Raw genomic sequence first — 22,548 nt, 5'->3', positions numbered from 1 at the left:
TCCTTAAAAACAAATGAAATTCTAATAGTTGGTACAATATGAATGAATCTTGAAAATATTCTGTCATGTGAAATAAGACAAAAGGACAAATATTGAATAAATCCACTTATATGAGGTAAATAAATAGGCAAATTCATAAGAGACAGACAGTAGAAGAGAGGTTACAAGAGACTAGTGGAAAAAGGGGATGGGGTCTAGTTTTAAATGGGTACAGAGTTTCTGTTTGGAATGATGAAAAAGGCATTGAAAAGGATGGTGATGATGATTACACAACATGTATTTCACTAACCTGTGTACTTAAAAATAGTTAAAATAATAATAAAATTTTTTAAAAGAACCCAAAGAAGCACAAACAAAATAAGTCATTCCAATACGTAACAGGATACTCCAGTTTAGTGAAAACCTTGAAACAACCTAAGTGTACCTCAAAAGAAGATTTGGGGAAGGCAAGGTTGACAGTGATATGTCCATTCAACAGATAAGTTTTGCCACAGTTAAGGGCAGACACAAGCTACTGAGGAAAAAACACTCTCCAAATATTAAGTAAAAAGAAAAAAAGGCAAGGTGAAGAAAACCATGAAAATATATACATTTCCCAATTCCATGGTATGTCAAAAACAAAATGTAAACTTAAGATTGGTATATTTCACTCTAAGTAAATTTTTCATAAAAAGAAAAATTCTAAATAAATATCAATTCTAATTAATGATATGCAACCTAAAGCATTTAGGTTAAGTGAAATAATGTTTGCAACTGACTTTCAAATGCATAAAAATATAATGAAGGATAGAGAGCTTAGTAGATAAATAGTCATAAACCAAGTATAGTGAAATATCAACAGAAAAATGTAGGACATGAGTTTATGGGAAATCACTGTGAAATTCTGTAAACCTAGCAGTGTGTTGGAACTTTTCATAGCAAAGTACTTGAAAAATAAGATGGTATGACTACACCATATTCAAACAGAGTAGATTTCAGATGAAAAATCAGCAGTGTTTAAAAGGGACTTTACATACTGATAATGGATCAATTCATGAGAAAGACATAATAATCCCACAAGTAGATGTATCTAGCAGAGCTTTAACAAAATATGAGAAAAAACAGAGAAGTGCAATGAGAAAATGACAAATTGACAATTAAACTTGCAGACTTCAAATCTGCTCTATGAGACAAAATATCATTAAGGATATAGAGGATGTGAATGTAATAAATCAACATAACCTAACTGAAATTTATAGAATATTTCACACCACAAAAGGAAAATATTTGCATGGACCATCATTTTCTGGGTCATAAGAAAAACAGAAAGAGTAAAAAGCAAAACACAAAACATCAAAATTCATACAGTTCAACATTTAAAATAATATGAACATTGGGGAATTTTATATTATTTATAGATTAAAAAAGAATCAACAGTCAAAAGCCACCTTAAATAGCTATTTAAAAAAAGGAAATTGTACCCAGAGAAAAAGTGACAACACAAAATCAGAGTGAAAAACCAATGAAATAGCGAAAGGTAAAATAATAAGAAAAAAATCACTAAATCCAAAGCTGGTTTTTTTGAAAGGATAGTACAATCTCTAAACCTCTAAAGAGACTAATCAAGAAAAAAAAAAAGATAAATTATCATTGACAGAAATGAAAGATGAGCTATCCTAACAGGATCTACAAAAAACAAAAACATTAAAAAAGGAATATTATAAACAAATTTATTTGAAACAATACATTTGACTACTTAAATGAAACAGACGAATATCTCAAAGAAAAATTTACCAAAAGAGATCAAAAGAGAACAGATCATCTAAATGGCCCTATATTTATTAAAGTAATAATAATAACTTATTAAATACAATCTGTTTAAAAATTTTAAAAACTCAGAAAACTCAGGAGAGTACCTTTACTGGAGAATTCTAGCAAACATTTAAGAATGAAATGTTATCTATCTTATAAAAAATACTTATAAGTAGAGGAGACAGGAGCATTTCCCTTTTCGTTTTACATGAGAACAGTATTACTGTAATAAAAAATGCAGAAAGATATACAAGTAAAGGAATTTATAACCCAACATGCCTACTTAAAAGTGAGGTAAAACTCCTGGTGAAACAATATAAGAAAAGAAATACAACAATATATAAAAAGAGTAATATAAGATGACCAGTGAGGCTTATTCTGGCAGTGCAAGACATTTTCTAGATTATCCCACAGATACATTAAAATGCATTTGAAAAAATTAACCATCCTTTTGGTGGTGGTGGTGGTGTTTTATGTATAGACAACATGATTGAATATGTAGAAAATCCTTAGGAATCTACCAAAAAGGTTACTAGAACCAGTAGGAGAATATAGTAAGCTCACAGAACACAAGGTCATTAAATCATTTGAAATTTCATTTACCATGACAACAGAAAACATAAATTACTTAAAGATAAATTTAGAAAAATAAGTGCTAGTTATGTACAATGAAAACCATAAAATGCTGCTAAGAGAAATCAAAGAAGAGCTAAATAAATGGGAAATATACAATATTTACATAATTGTAAACAAAATCTGTTAAGATGTCACTAGAGATCCAAAAAAATCCCCATAAAAGTTCCAGGAAGATTCTTATTAAAAATTGACAGGATATTAAAATTCATAAGGAAATATGAATAACTGAGTATACCAAAACAACTCTAAAAATGTGGAACCAAGTTGTAGAAATTACAGTATACCATTCCAAGAATTACTATAAGGTTACAGTAATCAAGACAGTGTAGGAATAGCTTAAGGATAAACATAAGTATCCAAATGTAACACAACACACAGTGAGACCTTCTTAGGTTCCTGATTCATAACAAATATTTTTATAAACCACTATTATGCTTGTGATGTAAATGAAAGAATTTTTAATATTAACTAGACATTTGACATTATGAAATTATTATTAATGTTTAAGTGTAATAATGATACTGTGGTAATGTTTAAAAGTAATTATCTTTCAACAATATATTCTGAACCATATATAATCAAAATGATATGATATCTGAGACTTCTCAAAAATATTGTTAAGGTAAGAGAATAGATGAAAAAAAAACTAGCCGTGATGCTGGGAAAGACAGAAGGCAGGAGGAGAAGGGGATGACTGAGGACAAGACAGTTAGATGCCATCATCAACTCAATGGACATGAGTCTGACCAAGCCCCAGGAGATGGTGAAGGACAGAGAACCCTGGTGGGCTGCAATCCATGGGATTGCAAAGAGTCAGACATGACTGAACAACTGAACAAGTTCAGTTCAGTTCAGTTCAAAGAACAGATGAAAAAAAAACTAGTCATGTGTTGCTAATTTTTTTTGAAAGTTCAGTAAATTATTTATTTGCAATCCCTAACCACATAACATCATCATCATCATCTAAAATCTACAATTACTTTTTTATTACCATATGCCTGGTATTGTGCTAAATGTTTAATGTGGATTATTTCATTAAATCTTTTGACCACTCCTATAAGGAAGATATAATTTGCCTTATTTCACACATGAGTAATTAAGTAAATTGCTTTGGGTCAAAGAATTAAAACATCTGAATATGAATATGTATCTAGTCTTTTCTTCCTGTACCACTTGACAAAATAAAGACCCACAATTACTGACTGATACATAATAATTCTTGAATAAATGAATTGAGCACAATGAGAAATGAAGATTGGCCCTGGTCACTCAGAAGTCAGAAAAACAGACCCTAGTCAGTAACTGAATTGCAACACACTGACTAGTACAGAGCAAGCTGTTTTACAAGTGTGTCAGCAAAATTCCAGCTTATTTGTGCAGATGGTGACTGCAGCCATGAAATTAAAAGATGCTTACTCCTTGGAAGGAAAGTTATGACCAACCTAGATAGCATATTCAAAAGCAGAGACATTACTTTGCCAACAAAGGTCCATCTAGTCAAGGCTATGGTTTTTCTTGTGGTCATGTATGGATGTGAGAGTTGGACTGTGAAGAAGGCTGAGTGCCGAAAAATTGATGCTTTTGAACTGTGGTGTTGGAGAAGACTCTTGAGAGTCCCTTGGACTGCAAGGAGATCCAACCAGTCCATTCTGAAGGAGATCAGCCCTGGGATTTCTTTGGAAGGAATGATGCTAAAGCTGAAACTCCAGTACTTTGGCCACCTCATGCGAAGAGTTGACTCATTGGAAAAGACTCTGATACTGGGAGGGATTGGGGGCAGGAGGAGAAGGGGATGACAGAGGATGAGATGGCTGGATGGCATCACTGACTCGATGGACGTGAGTTTGGGTGAACTCCGGGAGTTGGTGATAGATAGGGAGGCCTGGCGTGCTGCGATTCATGGGGTTGCAAAGAGTCGGACACGACTGAGCAACTGAACTGAACTGAACTTCCTCTCTCACTCTCACAGTGCCAATATAATCTTTCTTCTTCCTTTCCTTGCTTTTCCTTCTACAAAATGGTGCTAAATTGCCATTTGCTGTATAGTCACTAAGTTGTGTCTGACTCTTTGAGACGTCATGGACTGTAGCCTGCCAGGCTCCTCTGTCCATGGGACTTTCCAGGCAAGAATACTGGAGTGGGTTGCCATTTCCATCTCCAGAATATGTTGGTAATTATTGAAGGTGGGTATTGTACATACGGAGATTTATAATACTATTCCTTCTGCCTGTTCAGCTCAGTTCAGTCGTTCAGTTGTGTCCAACTCTTTGCAACTCCATGGACTGCAGCATGTCAGGCTTCCCTGTCCATCACCAACTCCCAGAGCTTGCTCAAACTCATGTCCATCACGTCGGTGATGCCATTCAACCATCTCATCCTCTGGTGATCATTCAACAATCTAAATCCTTTCCATGTACCTAATTCTATTAATATTACCTAATGAAGATTTTTTAAGTTGCATAAAATACTGCACATCCTCGTCCCCTTCTCCTGCCTTCAATCTTTCCCAACATCAGGGTCTTTTCAAATGAGTCAGTTCTTTGCATCAGGTGGCCAAAGTATTGGAGTTTCAGCTTCAGCATCAGTCCTTCCAATGAAGATTCAGGACTGATTTCCTTTAGGATTGACTGGTTTGATCTCCCGGCAGTCCAAGGGACTCTCAAGAGATTTCTCCAACACCACAGTTCAAAAGCATCAATTCTTCAGCGCTCAGCATTCTTTATGGTCCAACTCTCACATCCATACACGACTACTAGAAAAATCATAGCTTTGACTAGATGGACCTTTATTTTATAATGAAAAGATTATTCAAAACATTGAAATCGTTTATGGATTTAAGCAATAATTTTTTAATATTTTTCTACCTCAAGTAAAAAACAATAACTCTGGTGATCATTCAACAATCTAAATCCTTTCCATATACCTAATTCTATTAATATTACCTAATGAAGATTTTTAAGTTGCATAAAATACTGCCAATAGGAAAAAGTAACTTACAAAAAATCTCTGGTTGATTACAAGATCCTTTTCTTGGACGACTGAACTATAATCTAAGAATCTATGAAAGTCATACATTAAAAAGAAATTATAAATAAAATGTGGTTTACCTCTCTCAATTTCTCTCGCTCTCGCTCTCGCTCAGCAATACGTTTTCGCCTCTCTTCTTCTTCCTTAAGAGCATTTTGTGTTTCTGTTCTTAGCTTATCATCTTTAAGAATCTTCCGAATTTTCTTTCTGCCTTTTCCAGGAGACTTGGAATCATCATTTTCATCTTCTTCTTCATCTTCTTCTTCATCTTCTTCTTTATCTTCTTCAGAATTACTCTATGGAATTTAAATGATCAAAACATTAATACTACAAAGTTATCTGATTTATCCATTTCTCACTCCAATTAATATGCCAAGAAAAGGTAAAAGAAGACATACTGAAAAGCTTCAAAATTACACTTTACAATATAGAATAGTATTTTACAAAAAGAACTCTAAAAGGGGGGCAAAGGACTGAACAGAAAATTCTCCAAAGGAGACACAGAAATGTCAAATAAGCAAATAAAAGGACACTGAACGTCACTTCTTATTAGGAAAATTTAAATCAACCCCACAAATGAGATACTATCTCACACCCATTATGATAGCTAAAAACAAAACAAAACAAAACAAACAACAACAAAAAAAAACCAGAAAATAACAAGTGTTGGTGAGGATGGGGAAAAACTAGAAGGCTGGGGCATTGGGAAAACTGTAACTCCCTCAAAAAGTTCAACACAGAATTACCATGTGATCAAGCAATTGCACATCTCAGATTACAACCAAAAGTATTAAAAGCATTGACTCACTTGCATTCCTATATAGTAACAATGAAAAATCAGAAAGAGAAATTAAGGAAACAATCCCATTCACCATTGCAACAAAAAGAATAAAATATCTAGGAATAAACCTATGTAAGGAGACAAAAGAACTGTATATGGGAAATTATAAGACACTGATGAAATAAATCAAAGATGACATAAACAGATAGATATTACATGCTCTTAGAAAGAATCAATATTCTGAAAATAACTATACTATCAAATATAAAGGCTTCCCTTGTGACTCAAACAGTAAAGACTCTGTCTGCAATGTTGGAGACTAGGGTTCAATCCTTGGGTTGGGAAGATCCCTGGAGAAGGGAATGGCAACCCACTCTAGTATTCTTGCTTGGAGAATCCCATGGACTGAGGAGCCTGGCGGGCTACAGTTCATGGAGTCACAAAGAGTCAGAGACAACTAAACAACTAACACTTTCACTTCTTTCACCAAATGCAATCTACAGATTCAACGCAATCCCTATAAAATTACCAATGACATTTTTCACAGAACAAAAAATTTCACAATTCATATGGAAATACAAAAGACCCCAAATAGCCAAAGCCGTCTTGAGAAAGAAGAATGGAGTTGGAGGAATCAACCTTCCTGACTTCAGACTATGCTACAAAGCTACAGTCATCAAGACAGTATGGTACTGGCACAAAAGCAGAAATACAGACCAATGGAAAAAGATAGAAGATAGAAAGCCCAGAGATAGAAAGAGATAAAAACAAGACAGAAAGCCCAGAGACAATCCCATGCACCTATGGGTACCTTATTTTTGACAAAGCAGGCAAGAATATACAATGGGACAAATACAGCCTCTTCAATAAGTGGTGCTGGGAAAACTGGAGAGCTACATGCAAAAGAATGAAATTAGAACACTTCCTAACACCATACACAAAGATAAACTCAAAATGGATTAAAGATGTAAATATAAGATCACAAACTATAAAACTCTTAGAGGAAAACATAGGCAGAACACTTGATGACATAAATCAAAGCAAGATCTTTTATGACCCACCTCCTAGAGTAATAGAAATAAAAACAAAAATTAACAAGCGGGACCTAATTAAATTCAAAAGCTTTTGCATAGCAAAGGAAACTACAAACAAGGTGAAAAGACAACCCTAATAATGAGAGTAAATAATAGCAAAGGAAAGAACTGACAAAGAATTAATTTCCAAAATACAGAAGCAACTCATACAACTCAATACCAGAAAAACAAACAACCCAATCAAAAAGTGGGAAAAAGACCTAAACAGACATTTCTCTAAAGACATACAGATGGCTAACAAATACATGAAAAAATGCTCAACATCACTCATTATTAGAGAAATGCAAATCAAAACTACAATGAGATATCACCTCATAGCAGTCATAATAGCATCATCAAAAAGTCTACAAACAATAAATGCTGGAAAGGGTGTACAGAAAAGGGAACCCTCTTGCACTCTTGGTGGGAATGTAAATTGATACAGCCACTATAGAAGACAGTATTGAGATTCCTTAAAAAACTACGAACAAAACCACTATATGACCTAGCAATCCCACTACTAGGCATAGATCATGAGGAAAGCAAAATTGAAAAAGACACATGCATCCAAATGTTCACTGCAGTGCTGTTTACAATAGCTAGAACATGGAAGCAACCTAGATGTCCATCAACAGATGAATGGATAAAGAAGCTGTGGTTCATATATACAACAGAATACTACTCAGCCATAAAAAGGAATGCATTTGAGTCAGTTCTAATGAGGAGGACAAACCTAGAGTCTATTATACAGAGTGAAGTAAGTCAGAAAGAGAAATAAATATCATACACTGATGCATAGATATGGAATCTAGAACGATGGTACTGATGAATCCATTTTCAGGGCAGCAATGGAAAAACAGACAAAGTGAAGAAGTCTATGGACACAGGGGTAGGGGAGGAGGAAGAGGGTGAGATGTATGGAGACAGTAACACGGAAATTTATAATACCATATGTAAAATAGATAGCCAACAGGAATTTGCTGTATGGGAACTCAAACAGGGGCTCTGTGACAAATCTAGAAGGGTGGGAAGGGGAGGGTGATGGGAGGGAGGGTTGGGAGGGAGGGGACATGGGTGCACCTATGGCTGATTCTTGATGTATGATTGAAAATAACAAAATTCTAAAGCAATTATCCTTCAACTAAAAAAATAAACTGGCAAAAAAAAGATTATGCACATAAAAGAAAAGCAGGGACTCAAAAAGACATTTGTATAACCATGTACACAACAACGTTGTTCTAAATAGCCAAAAGTAGAAAGAATTCAAATGTCCATCAACAGATGAATGGATAAACACAACATGTTATCATACATACACTGGAACATTATCCAACCTTAAAAATAAAAGAAATTCAGATATATGCTAAAAGGTGGATGAACCTTGAAAACATTATATCAATGAAATAAGCCAGAAAGAAAGGACAAATATTGTGTGACTTCATTTATATGAGAAACCTAAAATAGGCAAATATATAGGCACAGAAATTAGAATTAGACGTCACCAAGGAGCTGCAGATAGGCGGGAATGGGGAGTTACTGTTTAATGGGCACAAGAGTTCCTAATTATGAATGTAATTAAGGTCATTGCATTTTACATTAGAAATGGTGAAAAGGGTCATTACAAAAATGAACTCTTATAAAAGAGAATAGAATTGATAGAACATTATGGAGAACTTGTACTCTAAATAATTCTGCTTATATACAAGAAACTGAAATTGACTAATTTCACTGCTAGAAGAAATTTATTCATTTAATGAGTTATTATGTTTTATGTAATCACACAGAACACTTCATATCAGTTCTATAGCCTAAGAATATAAATAATGAATTAGAAAGCTTAAACTTTCCATCAAATTCAGTGAAGGAAAAGAAAAAAATTGATAATATATTAAAGTTAACACTTCTGCATATTTATATATTTAATAATTAGTCAATTCTTCCACAAAGCTTAAAATGTAAATCAACTAGTAGAATTCAACTTACAAACAGAGTGCAAATGAGTTAATAACATATTTACTATGGTCTACTATACCAGTGATAAATCCAAGTTCATTATTTATTACCTTGTTTTCACTGGATGAGTCTTCTTGAACTTTAATGCGTCGCCTTTTCTTCTTCTGTTTGTAACTTCTCTGATTTTCTTCCAACTCTGCTTTCTTCGCAGACCTAAAGAATATTTAAAATGCAAAATAAAATACTTTATGATAAATTCCCTTATGTGAATTATGTACTATTTTAGAACTGCTTCACTTTTACATACATTCTTTAATAAAATGATAAAGGAAAAAACAAAAAGCAAAAAATCTTCACTGGGTTCAAAAGGAGAACACTTAATTTGAAATCCAGTGAACAAAAAAATAAAAAATAAATTCAGTGATCAACATTCTAAGTTATTCAAGAGGGAGGTTTAGCATATCAGTAATAAGATGGATGGAGCACCTTCAGAAATATAACTGGCCAATATACACATGAAAATTATTCACCATCTCTTTAAAAAATAGATTATAAAAGTTAGATACAATTTTCATCATATCAGAACACACAAAGTAAAAAAAAAGTAACAATTTGTAGTGAGAATACTTATGTGGCTAGAAATTGGTATATAAGCTTACATTAATTAAGACAATATTTTCCTACATAAAGGACAGACATGAAAACCAACAGCAGAGAAATGAGAACCCAGAAATAAAACTTTACATTTATAGTCAATTGATTTTCCACATGGTCAAGACATTCAATAGGGACAACAGTTTTCACAAATAGTACTTAGACTACTGGATATCTACATGCAAAAGGATGAATCTGAATCCCTATCTTAAAACATATAAAAAAAATTAACTCAAATGGATTGCAGTTCCCCCAACATGTGTTCTAATTAACAGATTGCTCATTGTTTTATTGCTGAACCAGTGAGACAATGGCTATTTACATATTCAGCTGGGGGAAGAAAATATTGACTTCTGTAAGTGTGAAAATATATAATGAAAGGTCCTAAAACTGTGTTAACTTTAACCCAATAATGTCATTTTTAGAAATTTACTCTAGGATTTAGGTATGAGGGAAGAGACAAGATGGCACAGTAGGACTTGAGCTCACCTCTCAAGAAAACATCAAAATCACAACAAACTGCTGAACAACCATCAACAAAAAACACTAGAAACTACAGGAAATATTCTGTATTCAAAGACAAAGAAGCCACAACTGAGACAGTAGAAGGGGTGCTTTCACCATATAATCAAATTCCATAATGAAAGGGAAGGTGACTCACATATTATAAAATAATTATATTACAAAAGATTTCCCACAGGAGTGAGACTTCTGAGACCCTCATCAAGCTCATCAGCCTGGGGATAACATTTGGCTTTGAAGGCCAATGGAGCTTGGGTATAAAAGCTCCACAGGACTGGGCGGAGATTTCCACTCTGGGAGGGCACACACATGGTTTCACATGCACTGGGCTGCAAGTCAAAGCAGTGACTCCATAGGAGCCTGGGGCAGATAAACCTGTGAGTATTGCAGGGTCAACTGCGGAGGCAGGAGTCAGCTGTGGCTCACTGTAGGAGGAAAGGACACTGGTGGCAGAGGCTTCAAGGAATGTTCATCAGCAAAAGCTCTCGAGAGGTTGCCATTTGGGCAAACAATACCTGGTCCCACCCAACAGTCTGCAGGCTTCAATGTTCGGATACCTCAGGCCAAACAAACAAGATGAGAACACAGCCCCCAGTCATCAGCAGACAGGCTGCTCAAAGTCCTCCTTAGCCCACAACCACTCTAAAACATAACCCCTGACTTAGTCCTCCCCACCAGAGGGACAAGGTTACGCTCCAACCACCAGTGGACAGGCACCAGTCTCATCCAACAGCAAAGTGGCACAAGTCCCTGGACCAACCTCAACCACCAAGAAGCAGACACCAGAGCAAAAGGAACTATAGTTCTGTAGCCTGTGAAATGGAGAACACAAACACAGAAAGTTAGACAATATGAGCTGGCAGAGAAGTATGTTCCAAATTAAGGAACAAGATAAAACCTCAAAAGAACAAGTGAATTGGATTTAGGCAATGCACCTGAAAAAAATTAGAGTAAAGATAGTAAAGATGATTTAAGAATGAGACAAGAATGAAGAATGAACACATAAGAATGAAGACACAGATCAAGAAGATACAAGAGAAGTTTAACGAAGAGCTACAAGATTTAAATAAACAGATGAACAACACAATAACAAAAATAATAAATATACTCAAAAGAATCAATAGCAGAATAAATGAGGCAGAAGAACGAATAAGTGAGCTAAAACACAAATTGGTGTATATCACTGCTACAGAACCAAATAAAGAAAAAAGAATGAAAAGAAAGGAGGAAAGTCTCAGAGACCTTAGAGACAACATTAAATGTACCATCTTGCACATTATACAAGTCCCAGAAGAAGAAAAGAGAGAGAAAGGGCATGAGAAAAGATCAGAAGAGGTAAGAGCTGAAAACTCCCCTAACATGGGAAAGGGAACACTCACTCAAGTCCAGGAAGTACAGAGAGTCTCATGTAGTATGAAACCAAGGAGGAACACAATGAGACACATACAATTCAAACTGACAAAAATTAAAGACAAAGAGAAAATTTTAAAAGCAACAACAGAAAAGCAACAAATAATATACAGTGGAATCCCAATAAGGCATCAGCTGATTTTTAATCAGATACTTTTCTGGCCAGAAGGGAGTGGCAGGATATATTTAAAGTAATGAAAGGGAAACACACATAACCAAGAATATTTTACCCAGTAAGACTCTCGTTCAGATTCAACACAGCTATCAATAGCTTTACAGACAAGCAAAAGCTAAGAGAATTCAACACAGTGAAACCAGCTTTACAACAAATAATGAAGGAACTTTTCTAGGCAGAAAAGGAAACAACCAGAAATAAGAAAATTATAAATGGAAAGCCTCACTGGTAAAGGCAAATATACAGTAAAGGTTAGGAAATCATCCACACCCAAATATGGTATCAAATCAGCAATTAGGAGAAGAGTACAAATGCAGGCTATTGGAAATGCTTGGAAATTAAGAGGCCAGCAATTTAAAACAATTCTGTTAATACACAGGCTGGTGTACCAAAACCTCATGGAAACCACAAACTAAAAATCTACGATACAGACACAAAAAAGAAAATGCAATCCAAACACAACACTAAAGGTAATTGGCAAATCACGAGAGACATTGATGAAAGAAATAAAAAATGACAGAAAGAGATGGAAATATATACTGTGTTCTTGGATTGGAAGAATCAATATTTTCAAAGTGACTGTACTACTCAGGTCAATCTAGAGATTCAATGCAATCCCTAAAAATCACCAAGGGCATTTTTAATGGAAGTATAACAAAAAATTTTACAATTTGTATAGAAAAACAAAAGACCCTGAATAACCAAAGCGATACTGAGAAAGAAAAACAAAGCTAGAGGAATCGGGCGTCCTGGCTTCAGACTATACTACAAAGCTACAGTAATCAACAGTATGGTACTGACACAAAAAAAGAAATATAGATCAATGGAACATAATAGAATGCCCAGAAATAAACTCAAGCACTTATGGTCAGTCACCCTATGACAAAGGAGGCAAAAACATACAATGGAGAAAAGACAATATCTTCAGTGAATGGTGCTGGTAAAACTAGACAGCTACATGTAAAAATGAAATTAGAACATTCTATAACACCATGCGTGCTTAGTCACTTCAATCATGTCTGACTCTCTGTGACCCCAAGGACCATGGCCAGCCAGGCTCCTCTGTCCATTGGGTTCTCTAGGCAAGAATACTAGAGTGGGTTACCATTTCCTTCTCCAGTAAGAAAGTATGAAGTGAGTGAAGTGAAGTCGCTCAGTCGTGTCTGACTCTTTGAAACCCCATGGACTGCAGCCCACCAGGCTCCTCCGTCCATGGGATTCTCCAGGCAAGAGTACTGGAGTGGGTCGCCATTTCCTTCTCCATGATAACACCATACAAAAAAAAAACTCAAAATGGATTAAAGACCTAAATATTACACCAGACGCTATAAAACTGTTAAAGGAAAACATAGGCGGAACACTCTTTAACATAAATCACAGAAATATCTTTTTGGATCTACCTCAAAGAGTAATGAAAATAAAAAATAAACAAATGGTACCTAATTAAACCAAAAAGCTTTTCAACAGCAAAGGAAACAACAAACAAAATGAAAAGACAACCCACAAAATGAGAGAAAATATTTACAAACAGTGCAACTGACATGGGATTAAACTCCAAAATATATAAAGAGCTCATTGCAGCTCAATAACAACAACAACAAAATCAAGAAAATGGACAGGAGATCTAAATAGACATTTCTTCAAAGACATACAGAAAGCCAAAAAGCACATGAAAAGATAATCACATTCATTAATAATCAGCAAGACACAAATAAAAACTACAATAAGGTACTACCTCAAAACCATCAGAATGGTCAGCATCAAAAATTCTACGAACAATAAACGCTGGAGAATGAGTGGAGAAAAGAGAACCCTCATATACTGCTGGTAAAAATATAAACTGGAACAATGGAAAACAGTATGGAGTGTGCTCAAAAAACGAAAAGTAGAGTTACCAAATGATCCTCAATTCTATTCCTGGGCATATACTCAAAAACCAAAATTCAAAAAGATACATGCATCCCTATATTCACAACAGCACTATTTACAACAGACAAGACATGGAAACAATCTAAATGTCCACTGACAGATGAATGGATAAAGATGTGCTACACATGTACACAATGGAATATTAGTCATAAAAAGAATGAAATAATTCCATTTGCAGCAACTTGAATGGACCCAGCGATTATAGTAATGCTTTAAGTCAGAAAGAGAAAGACAAATATCATATATCACTTACATGTGGAATCTAGAATACAACACAAATGAACACATCTATGAAACAGAAACAGACTCACAGACAAAAGAAATTTCTCATTGTCAAGGGAGAAGAAGGAGTAAAGAAAAAAAGGATTGGGAGTTTGAGATTAGCAGACTCAAACAATTACATATATATATATATATAATTTTATATATATATATATCAGATGGGTAAAAACCAAGGCCCTATTGTATAGCACAGGGAACCATATTCAACCCTGTTATAAACCATAATGAAAGAATATAAAGAACAAGATAAATATGTATAACTGAAACACTTTTATATATATCAGAAATTAACACAATTTCTGTAAATATATTAAATTTATTCTGTATATATTCTGTATATATTCTGGAAATATACTAAATTTCACTGAAGTTTTTTAAAAAGGATTTAAGTACTGAAACAAGCTACAGCATGGATCAAAATTGAAAACATGCTAAAGATTCCATTCATAAAAAGACACATATTTACAAATCTTTTCATATGAAATGTTCAGAACAGGCAAATCCATACACAAAGCAGATTAGTTTTTGCCAAGAAATGAGAAGCAGGAAGAACGGGAAATGACCAAGGGCCATAGGGTTTCTTTCTGGAATAGTGGAAATGTTCTGAAATTAGATAGTGGTAGCAGATGCACAACTTCGTGAATATTCTATAAATCCCCTATATTCTACACTTTTAAATGGTGAATTTTGTGTTACCTGAATTCCATCTCAGTTCTTTAAAATTCTCATTATATCCTATTGTTATTTTATATTCCCCTAAAGCGTGGCTTAAAGCTCAACATTCAGAAAACTAGGATCATGGCATCTGGTCCCATCACTTAATGGGAAATAGATGGGGAAACAGTGGAAACACAGTCAGACTTTATTTTTTGGGAGCTCCAAAATCACTGCAGATGGTGATTTCAGCCATGAAATTAAAAGACACTTACTCCTTGGAACTAAAGTTATGACCAACCTAGACAGCACATTAAAAAGCAGAGACATTACTTTGCCAAAACAGGTCCGTCTAGTCAAAGCTATGGTTTTTCCAGTGGTCATGTATGGATGTGAGAGTTGGACTGTGAAGAAAGCTGAGCACCGAAGAATTAATGCTTCTGAACTGTGGTGCTGGAGAAGACTCTTGAGAGTCCCTTGGACTGTGAGGAGGTCCAACCAGCCCATCCTAAAGGAGATCAGTCCTAGGTGTTCATTGGAAGCACTGATGCTAAAGCTGAAACTCCAACACTTTGGTCACCTCATGTGAAGAGTTGACTCACTGGAAAAGACCCTGATGCTGGGAGGGATTGGAGGCAGGAGGAGAAGGGGACAACAGAGGATGAAATGGCTGGATGGCATCACCGACTCAATGGACATGAGTTTGAATGAACTTTTGGAGTTAGTGATGAACAGGGAGGCCTGGCATGCTGCGATTCATGGTGTTGCAAAGAGTCGGACACGACTGAGCAACTGAACTGATTGAACCGAAAGCTTGTTGGCTGCAAGGGCACAGAGGCGAGGCCAAGAGGAACTACCCCAGGCCCGAGGCTGGGGGCAGCGGCCAAGAGGAGCTACCCCACATCCAAGGTAAGGAGCAGGGGCTGTGCTTTGGTGGAGCAGCGGTGAAGAGATACCCCACATCCAAGGTATGAGAAACCCCAGGAAGATGGTAGGCACGAGGAGAGGGCATCAGAGGGCAGACAGACTGAAACCACAATCACAGACAACACGTCAATCTGATCACATGGACCACAGCCTTGTCTAACACAATGAAACTAACCCATGCCGTGTGGGGCCACCCAAACCGGACGGGTCATGCTGCATAGATCTGACAGAATGTGATCCACTGGAGAAGGGAATGGCAAACCACTTCAGTATTCTTCCCTTGAGAACCCCATGAACAGTATGAAAAGGCAAAAAGATAGGACACTGAAAGATGAACTCCCCAGGTCAGTAGGTGCCCAATATGCTACTGGAGATCAGTGGAGAAATAACTCCACAAAGAATGAAGGGATGAAGCCAAAGTAAAAACAACACCCAGCTGTGGATGGGACTGGTGATAGAAGCAAGGTTCGATGCTGTAAAGAGCAATATTGCATAGGAACCTGGAATGTTAGGTCCATGAATCAAGGCAAAATGGAAGTGGTCAAACAGGAGATAAAAAGAGGGAACATCAACATTCTAAGCATCAGCAAACTAAGATAAGATCGACTGGAATGGGTGAATTTAATTCAGATGACCATTAAATCTATTCCTGTGGGCAGGAATCCCTTAGAAAAAATGGAGTGGCCATCATAGTCAATAAATGAATCCAAAATGCACTATTTGGACATAATCTCAAAAACGACAGAATGATCTCTGTTTCCATGGCAAACCATTCAATATCACAGTAATCATAGCCTATGCCCCGACCAGTAACGCTACAGAAGCTGAAGTTGAACGGTTCTATGAAGGCCTATAAGACTTTCTAAAACTAACACCCAAAAAAAGTTGTCCTTTTCATTATATGAGACTGGAATGCAAAAGTAGGAAGTCAAGAATCACCTGGAGCAACAGGAAAATGTGGCCTTGGAGTACAGAATGAAGCAGGGCAAAGGCTAATAGAGTTCTGCCAGGAGAACATACTGGTCACAGCAAACACCCTCTTCCAACAACACAAGAGAAGACTCTACACATGGATATCACCAGATGGTCAATACCAAAATCAGAGTGATTATATTCTTTGCAGCCACAGATGGAGAAGCTCTATAAAGTCAACAAAAACAAGACTGGGAGCTGATGTGGCTCAGATCATGAACTCCTTATTGCCAAATTCAGACATAAATTGAAGAAAGTGGGGAAAACCAATAGACCATTCAGGTATGACCTAAATCAAATCCCTTATGACTATACAGTGGAAGTGAGAAATAGATTTAAGGGACTAGATCTGAGAGACAGAGTGCCTGATGAAGTATGGACAGAGCTTCATGACCCTGTACAGGAGACAGGGATCAAGACCATCCCCAAGAAAAAGAAATGCAAAAAACAAAATGGCTGTCTGAGGAGGCCTTACAAATAGCTGTGAAAAGAAGGGAAGTGAAAAGCAAAGGCGAAAAGGAAATACATACCCATTTGAATGCAGAGTTCCAAAGAATAGCAAGGAGAGATTTAAAAAAAAAGCGTTCCTCAGTGATCAATGCAAAGAAACAGAGTAAAACATCAGAATGGGAAAGACTAGAGATCTCTTCAAGAAAATTAGAGATACCAAGGGAACATTTCATGCAAAGATGGGCTTGATAAAGGACAAAAATGGTATAACAGAAGCAGAAGATATTAAGAAGAGGTGGCAAGAATACAAAGAAGAACTGTACAAAAAAGATCTTCACGACCCAGATAATCATGAGGGTGTGATCACTGACCTAGAGCCAGCCATCCTGGAATGGGAAGTCAGGTGGGCCTTAGAAAGCATCACTATGAACAAAGCTAGTGGACGTGATGGAATTCCAGTTGAGCTATTTCAAATCCTGAAAGATGATGCTGTGGAAGTGCTGCACTCAATATGCCAGCAAATTTGGAAAACTCAGCAGTGGCCACAGGACTGGAAAAGGTCAGTTTTCAATCCAATCCCAAAGAAAGGCAATGCCAAAGAATGCTCAAACTACCGCACAATTGCACTCATCTCACACGCTAGTGAAGTGATGCTTAAAATTCTTCAAGCCAGGCTTCAGCAATATGTGAACTGTGAACATCTGGAAGTTTTAGAACATCAAGCTAGTTTTAGAAAAGGCAGAGGAACCAGAGATCAAATTGCCAACATTCGCTGGATCATGGAAAAAGCAAGAGAGTTCCAGAAAAACATCTATTTCTGCTTTATTGACTATGCCAAATCCTTTGACTGTGTGGATCACAATAAACTATGGAAAACTCTGAAAGAGATGGGAATACCACCTGCCTCTTGAGAAACCTGTATGCAGGTCAGGAAGCAACAGTTAGAAATGGACATGGAACAACAGACTGGTTCCAAATAGGAAAAGGAGTACATCAAGGCTGTATATTGTCACCCTGCTTATTTAACTTATATGCAGAGTACAGAGTACATCATGAGAAATGCTCGGCTGGCAGAAGCACAAGCTGGAATCAAGATTGCTAGAAGAAATATCAATAATCTCAGATATGCGGATGACATTACCCTTATGGCAGAAAGTGAAGAAGAACTAAAGAGCATCTTGATGAAAGTGAAAGAGGAGAGTAAAAAAGTTGGCTTAAAGCCCAACATTCAGAAAACTAAGATCATGGCATCCGGTCCCACCACTTCATGGAGAATAGATGGGGAAACAGTGGATACAGTGGCTGACTTTTTTTTCTGTGCTCCAAAATCACTGCAGATGGTGACTGCAGCCATGAAATTAAAAGACGCTTAATCCTTGGAAGGAAAGTTATGACCAACCTAGATAGCATATTCAAAAGCAGAGACATTACTTTGCCAACAAAGGTCCGTCAACCATAGTCAATGCTATGGTTTTTCCAGTGGTCATGTATGGATGTGAAAGTTGGACTGTGAAGAAAGCTGAGCGCCGAAGAATTAATGCTTTTCAACTGTGGTACTGGAAAAGACTCTTGAGAGTCCTTGGACTGCAAGGAGATCCAACCAGTCCATTCTAAAGAATATCAGCCCTGGGTGTTCTTTGGAAGGAATGATGCTCAAGCTGAAACTCCAATACTTTGACCACCGGATTCAAAGAGCTGACTCATTTGAAAAGACCCTGATGCTGGGAAAGATTGAGGGCAGTAGGAGAAGGGGACGACAGAGGATGAGACGGTTGCATGGCATCACTGAGTCAATGGACATGGGTTTGGGTGGACTCCAGCAGCTGGTGATGGACAGTGAGGCCTGGCATGCTGCGGTGCATAGGGTCGCAAAGATTCTGACACGACTGAGTGACTGACTGAACTGAAAGTACAATATGCTGCTATACTCCAGGTACAACATGGTAATTATTAAGCTAAAACAATCTCAAATGTATTAAAATTTACACATGCAAACACCCATATAGATATACATATACACACTCACACAAACACAAATTGATGGATGTATCATATTATTCCAGAGGAAATAAAAACCTTCTTAGAATGGTCAGTATTATTAAATACTATGCTAAGAAGGAAGCAAAATTTTAATCAGCTAGTAATCTAGATTAGTTATCCATGCGTATTGAAAAAACAAACACATCTTAATTAATAGAATACTAGTAGAGTTGTTTTTGTTCCATGGCTAAGTTGTATTTAGTAGTGTTATGAAAGAATAATAGTTAGCATTTATGGAGCACTTACTATCTGTAAAATAGGCATTATTTTATAAGCCCTTTAATCTCATTTAATGCCCACAATAACCAATAAGGGAAATAATAATGTTAATTTCCTCATTTACAGTTGACGAAACTGAACCACAGAGTATTCATACAAATAGGAAGTATAGTAAAGCTAGGAGTTAGATTGAGGCAGTTGGTCTACAGAACCTCATAACTACTACACTACAACTTTCCACCACAGCAATGAAAAATTACAGTTCCCTGGTGGTCCAGTGATTAACAATCTGCCTTCCAATGGCAGGCAGTGGAGGAAACATGGGTTCAATACCTGATCAGGAAACTAAGACCCCACATGCCATAGGGCAACTACTGAGCCCATGCATACTACAGCCCATGTGTTATAACTAGAGAGATGCCTGTGCACACTGCAAGGAAATATCTTGCATGCTGCAATGAAGATCCTGCATGCAGCAACTAAGACCTGATACAGCCAAATATATAATATTTTTTTTTTAAAAAAGGTGTTTTTGCACACTGAAAGTCCACCTACTTCAGAACGTACAATTCAACTATATATAATGTTTATATACTATTTTTAAATTAATTATTTTAAGAGTTCCAAATCAAAATGTTAAATATTTTACTTAACTACTATGCCCTGGTGGCTCAGATGGTAAAGGATCTACCTGCAATGCAGGAGACCCGGGTTCGGTTCCTGGGTGAGTAAGATCCCCTGGAGAACGGAATGGCAACCCACTCCAGTACTCTTGCCTGGAGAATCTCATAGACAGAGGAACATGGTGGGCTACAGTCGCAAAGAGTCTGACACGACTGAGTGATTTTCACTATTAATAACAGAAAACTTTCTACAAATAATTTGAAGCATGGTTATTAATTCCTAAAATTTTTGAAAAAATAATCTATTTACCTTGTTCTGGGCCGTTGTTCATCTTCAGATTCACTAACTTCTTCACTAACTCCAGATTCCTGAAAATCAGAATCTTCAGAATCTTCACTACTCACTTGAATAAAAAATATTAAAGGTTATTAAGCGCTTTCTAATAGAAATTCAATTTGCTGTAAATAACATAACATGAACACTTAAGAGTATTATGAGAATAGTATCTCTAGTACATATGACATCATACAGATTAGACCAGTTAATGACTCAATTGGTATTTATAAAAATCCAAGTGAAAACCAAGTATGGTCATAAAACTATGATTCTACATTAAAATATATTAACTGTATGTAAACTGACAAAATGAAAAATTATCAGTCAATACAAGGATTCTGGTTATTTTAAGCAAGCTAAGTAGGCTGGCCAAGGTGAACTAAGGGTGATAACAGACTCTTTGCCACTTGTAACAACTGAAAACTATGGACAGAATACATAAATAAACAACCTAAGGACTCTGCAAAGGGAATAAGAGTAGGCAGATTGGGGACTGAAATCAAAACTTAAATAATGATCCTCATAAAATTGTGTGGGAGGATGAAAATCATGTTTGTTTGTTTGTTTTTTCCCCACTCCTTTCCTGGTTTTGACAGGAAGGCGGGCTGAATTGCAAATTATGCAAAGGGTGCTGACTGCAAAACTCTGGGAGAACCTCATTTCTAGCCACAGAACTGGGAAAAAGGAGCTGAGTCCTGCCTATCACAAGAAAATAAGATGAATACCTAATTTTATTTTTTCTCTCCAAAATTTTATTTTTCTGTACCAAAATTGCCAGTAAGACACAGGCACCTAAAACCCCAGAAGAATACCTGTATTTTTCTGGTCAGAGCAAGGCAGGCAGGGGAAATACAAGATAACCCTGGACTATCTTGTGGTACCAGAAAGTAAAGCATTTCTCAAAACTGATGGGGATATATTCAAAGGATACATGATGCAACTTGAAGAAGCTCCCAGCAACCAAAGCTGGAACAATCTGAGCAATAAAATGAAAACCTGGATTGTAACTCATAAAATAAAATAAAACATCTATATGTCCATATTAATATAAGTAATGTGATAAATAGATAAATAGGGGGAAACAACTCTTCCTAGAAGTAATGAAAGAAATTGTAAATCACCACTTAAACATACAACACAATAAAAACTGCTTAGGCAGCTGGATGCTAAAATTAGTGGGTAGAAAGAAGTATGAGAAATGGAATATCTGCATTGTCTCGAAGTAGCTCTCTATAAGATATTTATTAAATACGGACAAAAAATAGGGGTTTTTTTTTAACAGAAGAAGAAGTCAGCAGATACCATCTTCAGTAACTTAATCAGGTTAACAATACCAATAAGAAACATATTGTTATCATACACACTCAGTACAACACATCAAGAAGGATTCAATATAACTTGCAGTACTCTTGTCACAATGTCTAATAACCTAAATCTAACCATAAGTAAACACTAAACAAATACATACAGATCGACAGTCTAGAAAATAACTGATCAATGCTCTTCAAAAGTGTCAAGGTCATGAAAGAAAAGATAAAGAAACTGTCACAGACTGGAGTAGATTAAGGAGACAACTGAATTCAATGTAGGATCCTAGACTGGATTCCAAAGTGGAAAAAGAACACAAGTGGGAAAAATAATGATAACCAAATAAAATCTACAGTTTACATTAGAGGTCAGAGATCTGATGGTATTTTCAACTTTATAGGCTGGAAGGTCAATGTTGCAGCCACTACTCAACTTTCTCACTGTAAACACATGAAAGCAATAACTGAGTAAGTATGACAGTGCACCAATAAAACTATTTATAAAAACATGAGGGTCAGATTTACCTTTCAGGTGTAGTTTGTCAAACACTGGCTGAATTAATAGTATCGTATCAATGTTAATTTCCTGGTTTTGATTATTGTGCTATAATAAGTATAAGGTGTTAAATTAGGAAAGCTAGGTAAAGGGTATTAGTTCAAAATAAAATATTTTTAGAATATCTATTATGATCTGACATCAAAATCAAAGGTCTGGTCTATCTTTAAAAACACAGACAAGCATAATTAATATAAAGACTAGTTATGGAAGAAGAGGAGAGTGAAGAG

General features: G+C 36.1%; 1 protein-coding gene across 4 annotated transcripts in view; it reads right to left on the bottom strand.

Annotated features, from left to right (window-relative positions):
• The window catches only part of ATRX (ATRX chromatin remodeler), a 284,375-nt gene that overhangs the window by 127,748 nt on the left and 134,079 nt on the right, over positions 1-22,548 (bottom strand). For all 4 annotated transcript variants that reach the window (XM_070366289.1, XM_070366286.1, XM_070366287.1 and 1 more), the window contains 3 exons: positions 20,429-20,522; positions 9,372-9,474; positions 5,535-5,750 (listed from right to left, as the gene is read on the bottom strand). In XM_070366289.1, coding sequence (XP_070222390.1) covers positions 5,535-5,750; positions 9,372-9,474; positions 20,429-20,522 — 413 coding nt within the window. The remainder of the gene's footprint in view (positions 1-5,534; positions 5,751-9,371; positions 9,475-20,428; positions 20,523-22,548) is intronic.

Source organism: Bos mutus, chromosome X (genome assembly GCF_027580195.1).
Source record: "Bos mutus isolate GX-2022 chromosome X, NWIPB_WYAK_1.1, whole genome shotgun sequence".
NCBI classification, from domain to species: domain Eukaryota; kingdom Metazoa; phylum Chordata; class Mammalia; order Artiodactyla; family Bovidae; genus Bos; species Bos mutus.
The sequence above is the reverse complement of the archived record's forward strand: the minus strand, read 5'-3'. Positions and strand labels throughout refer to the sequence as shown.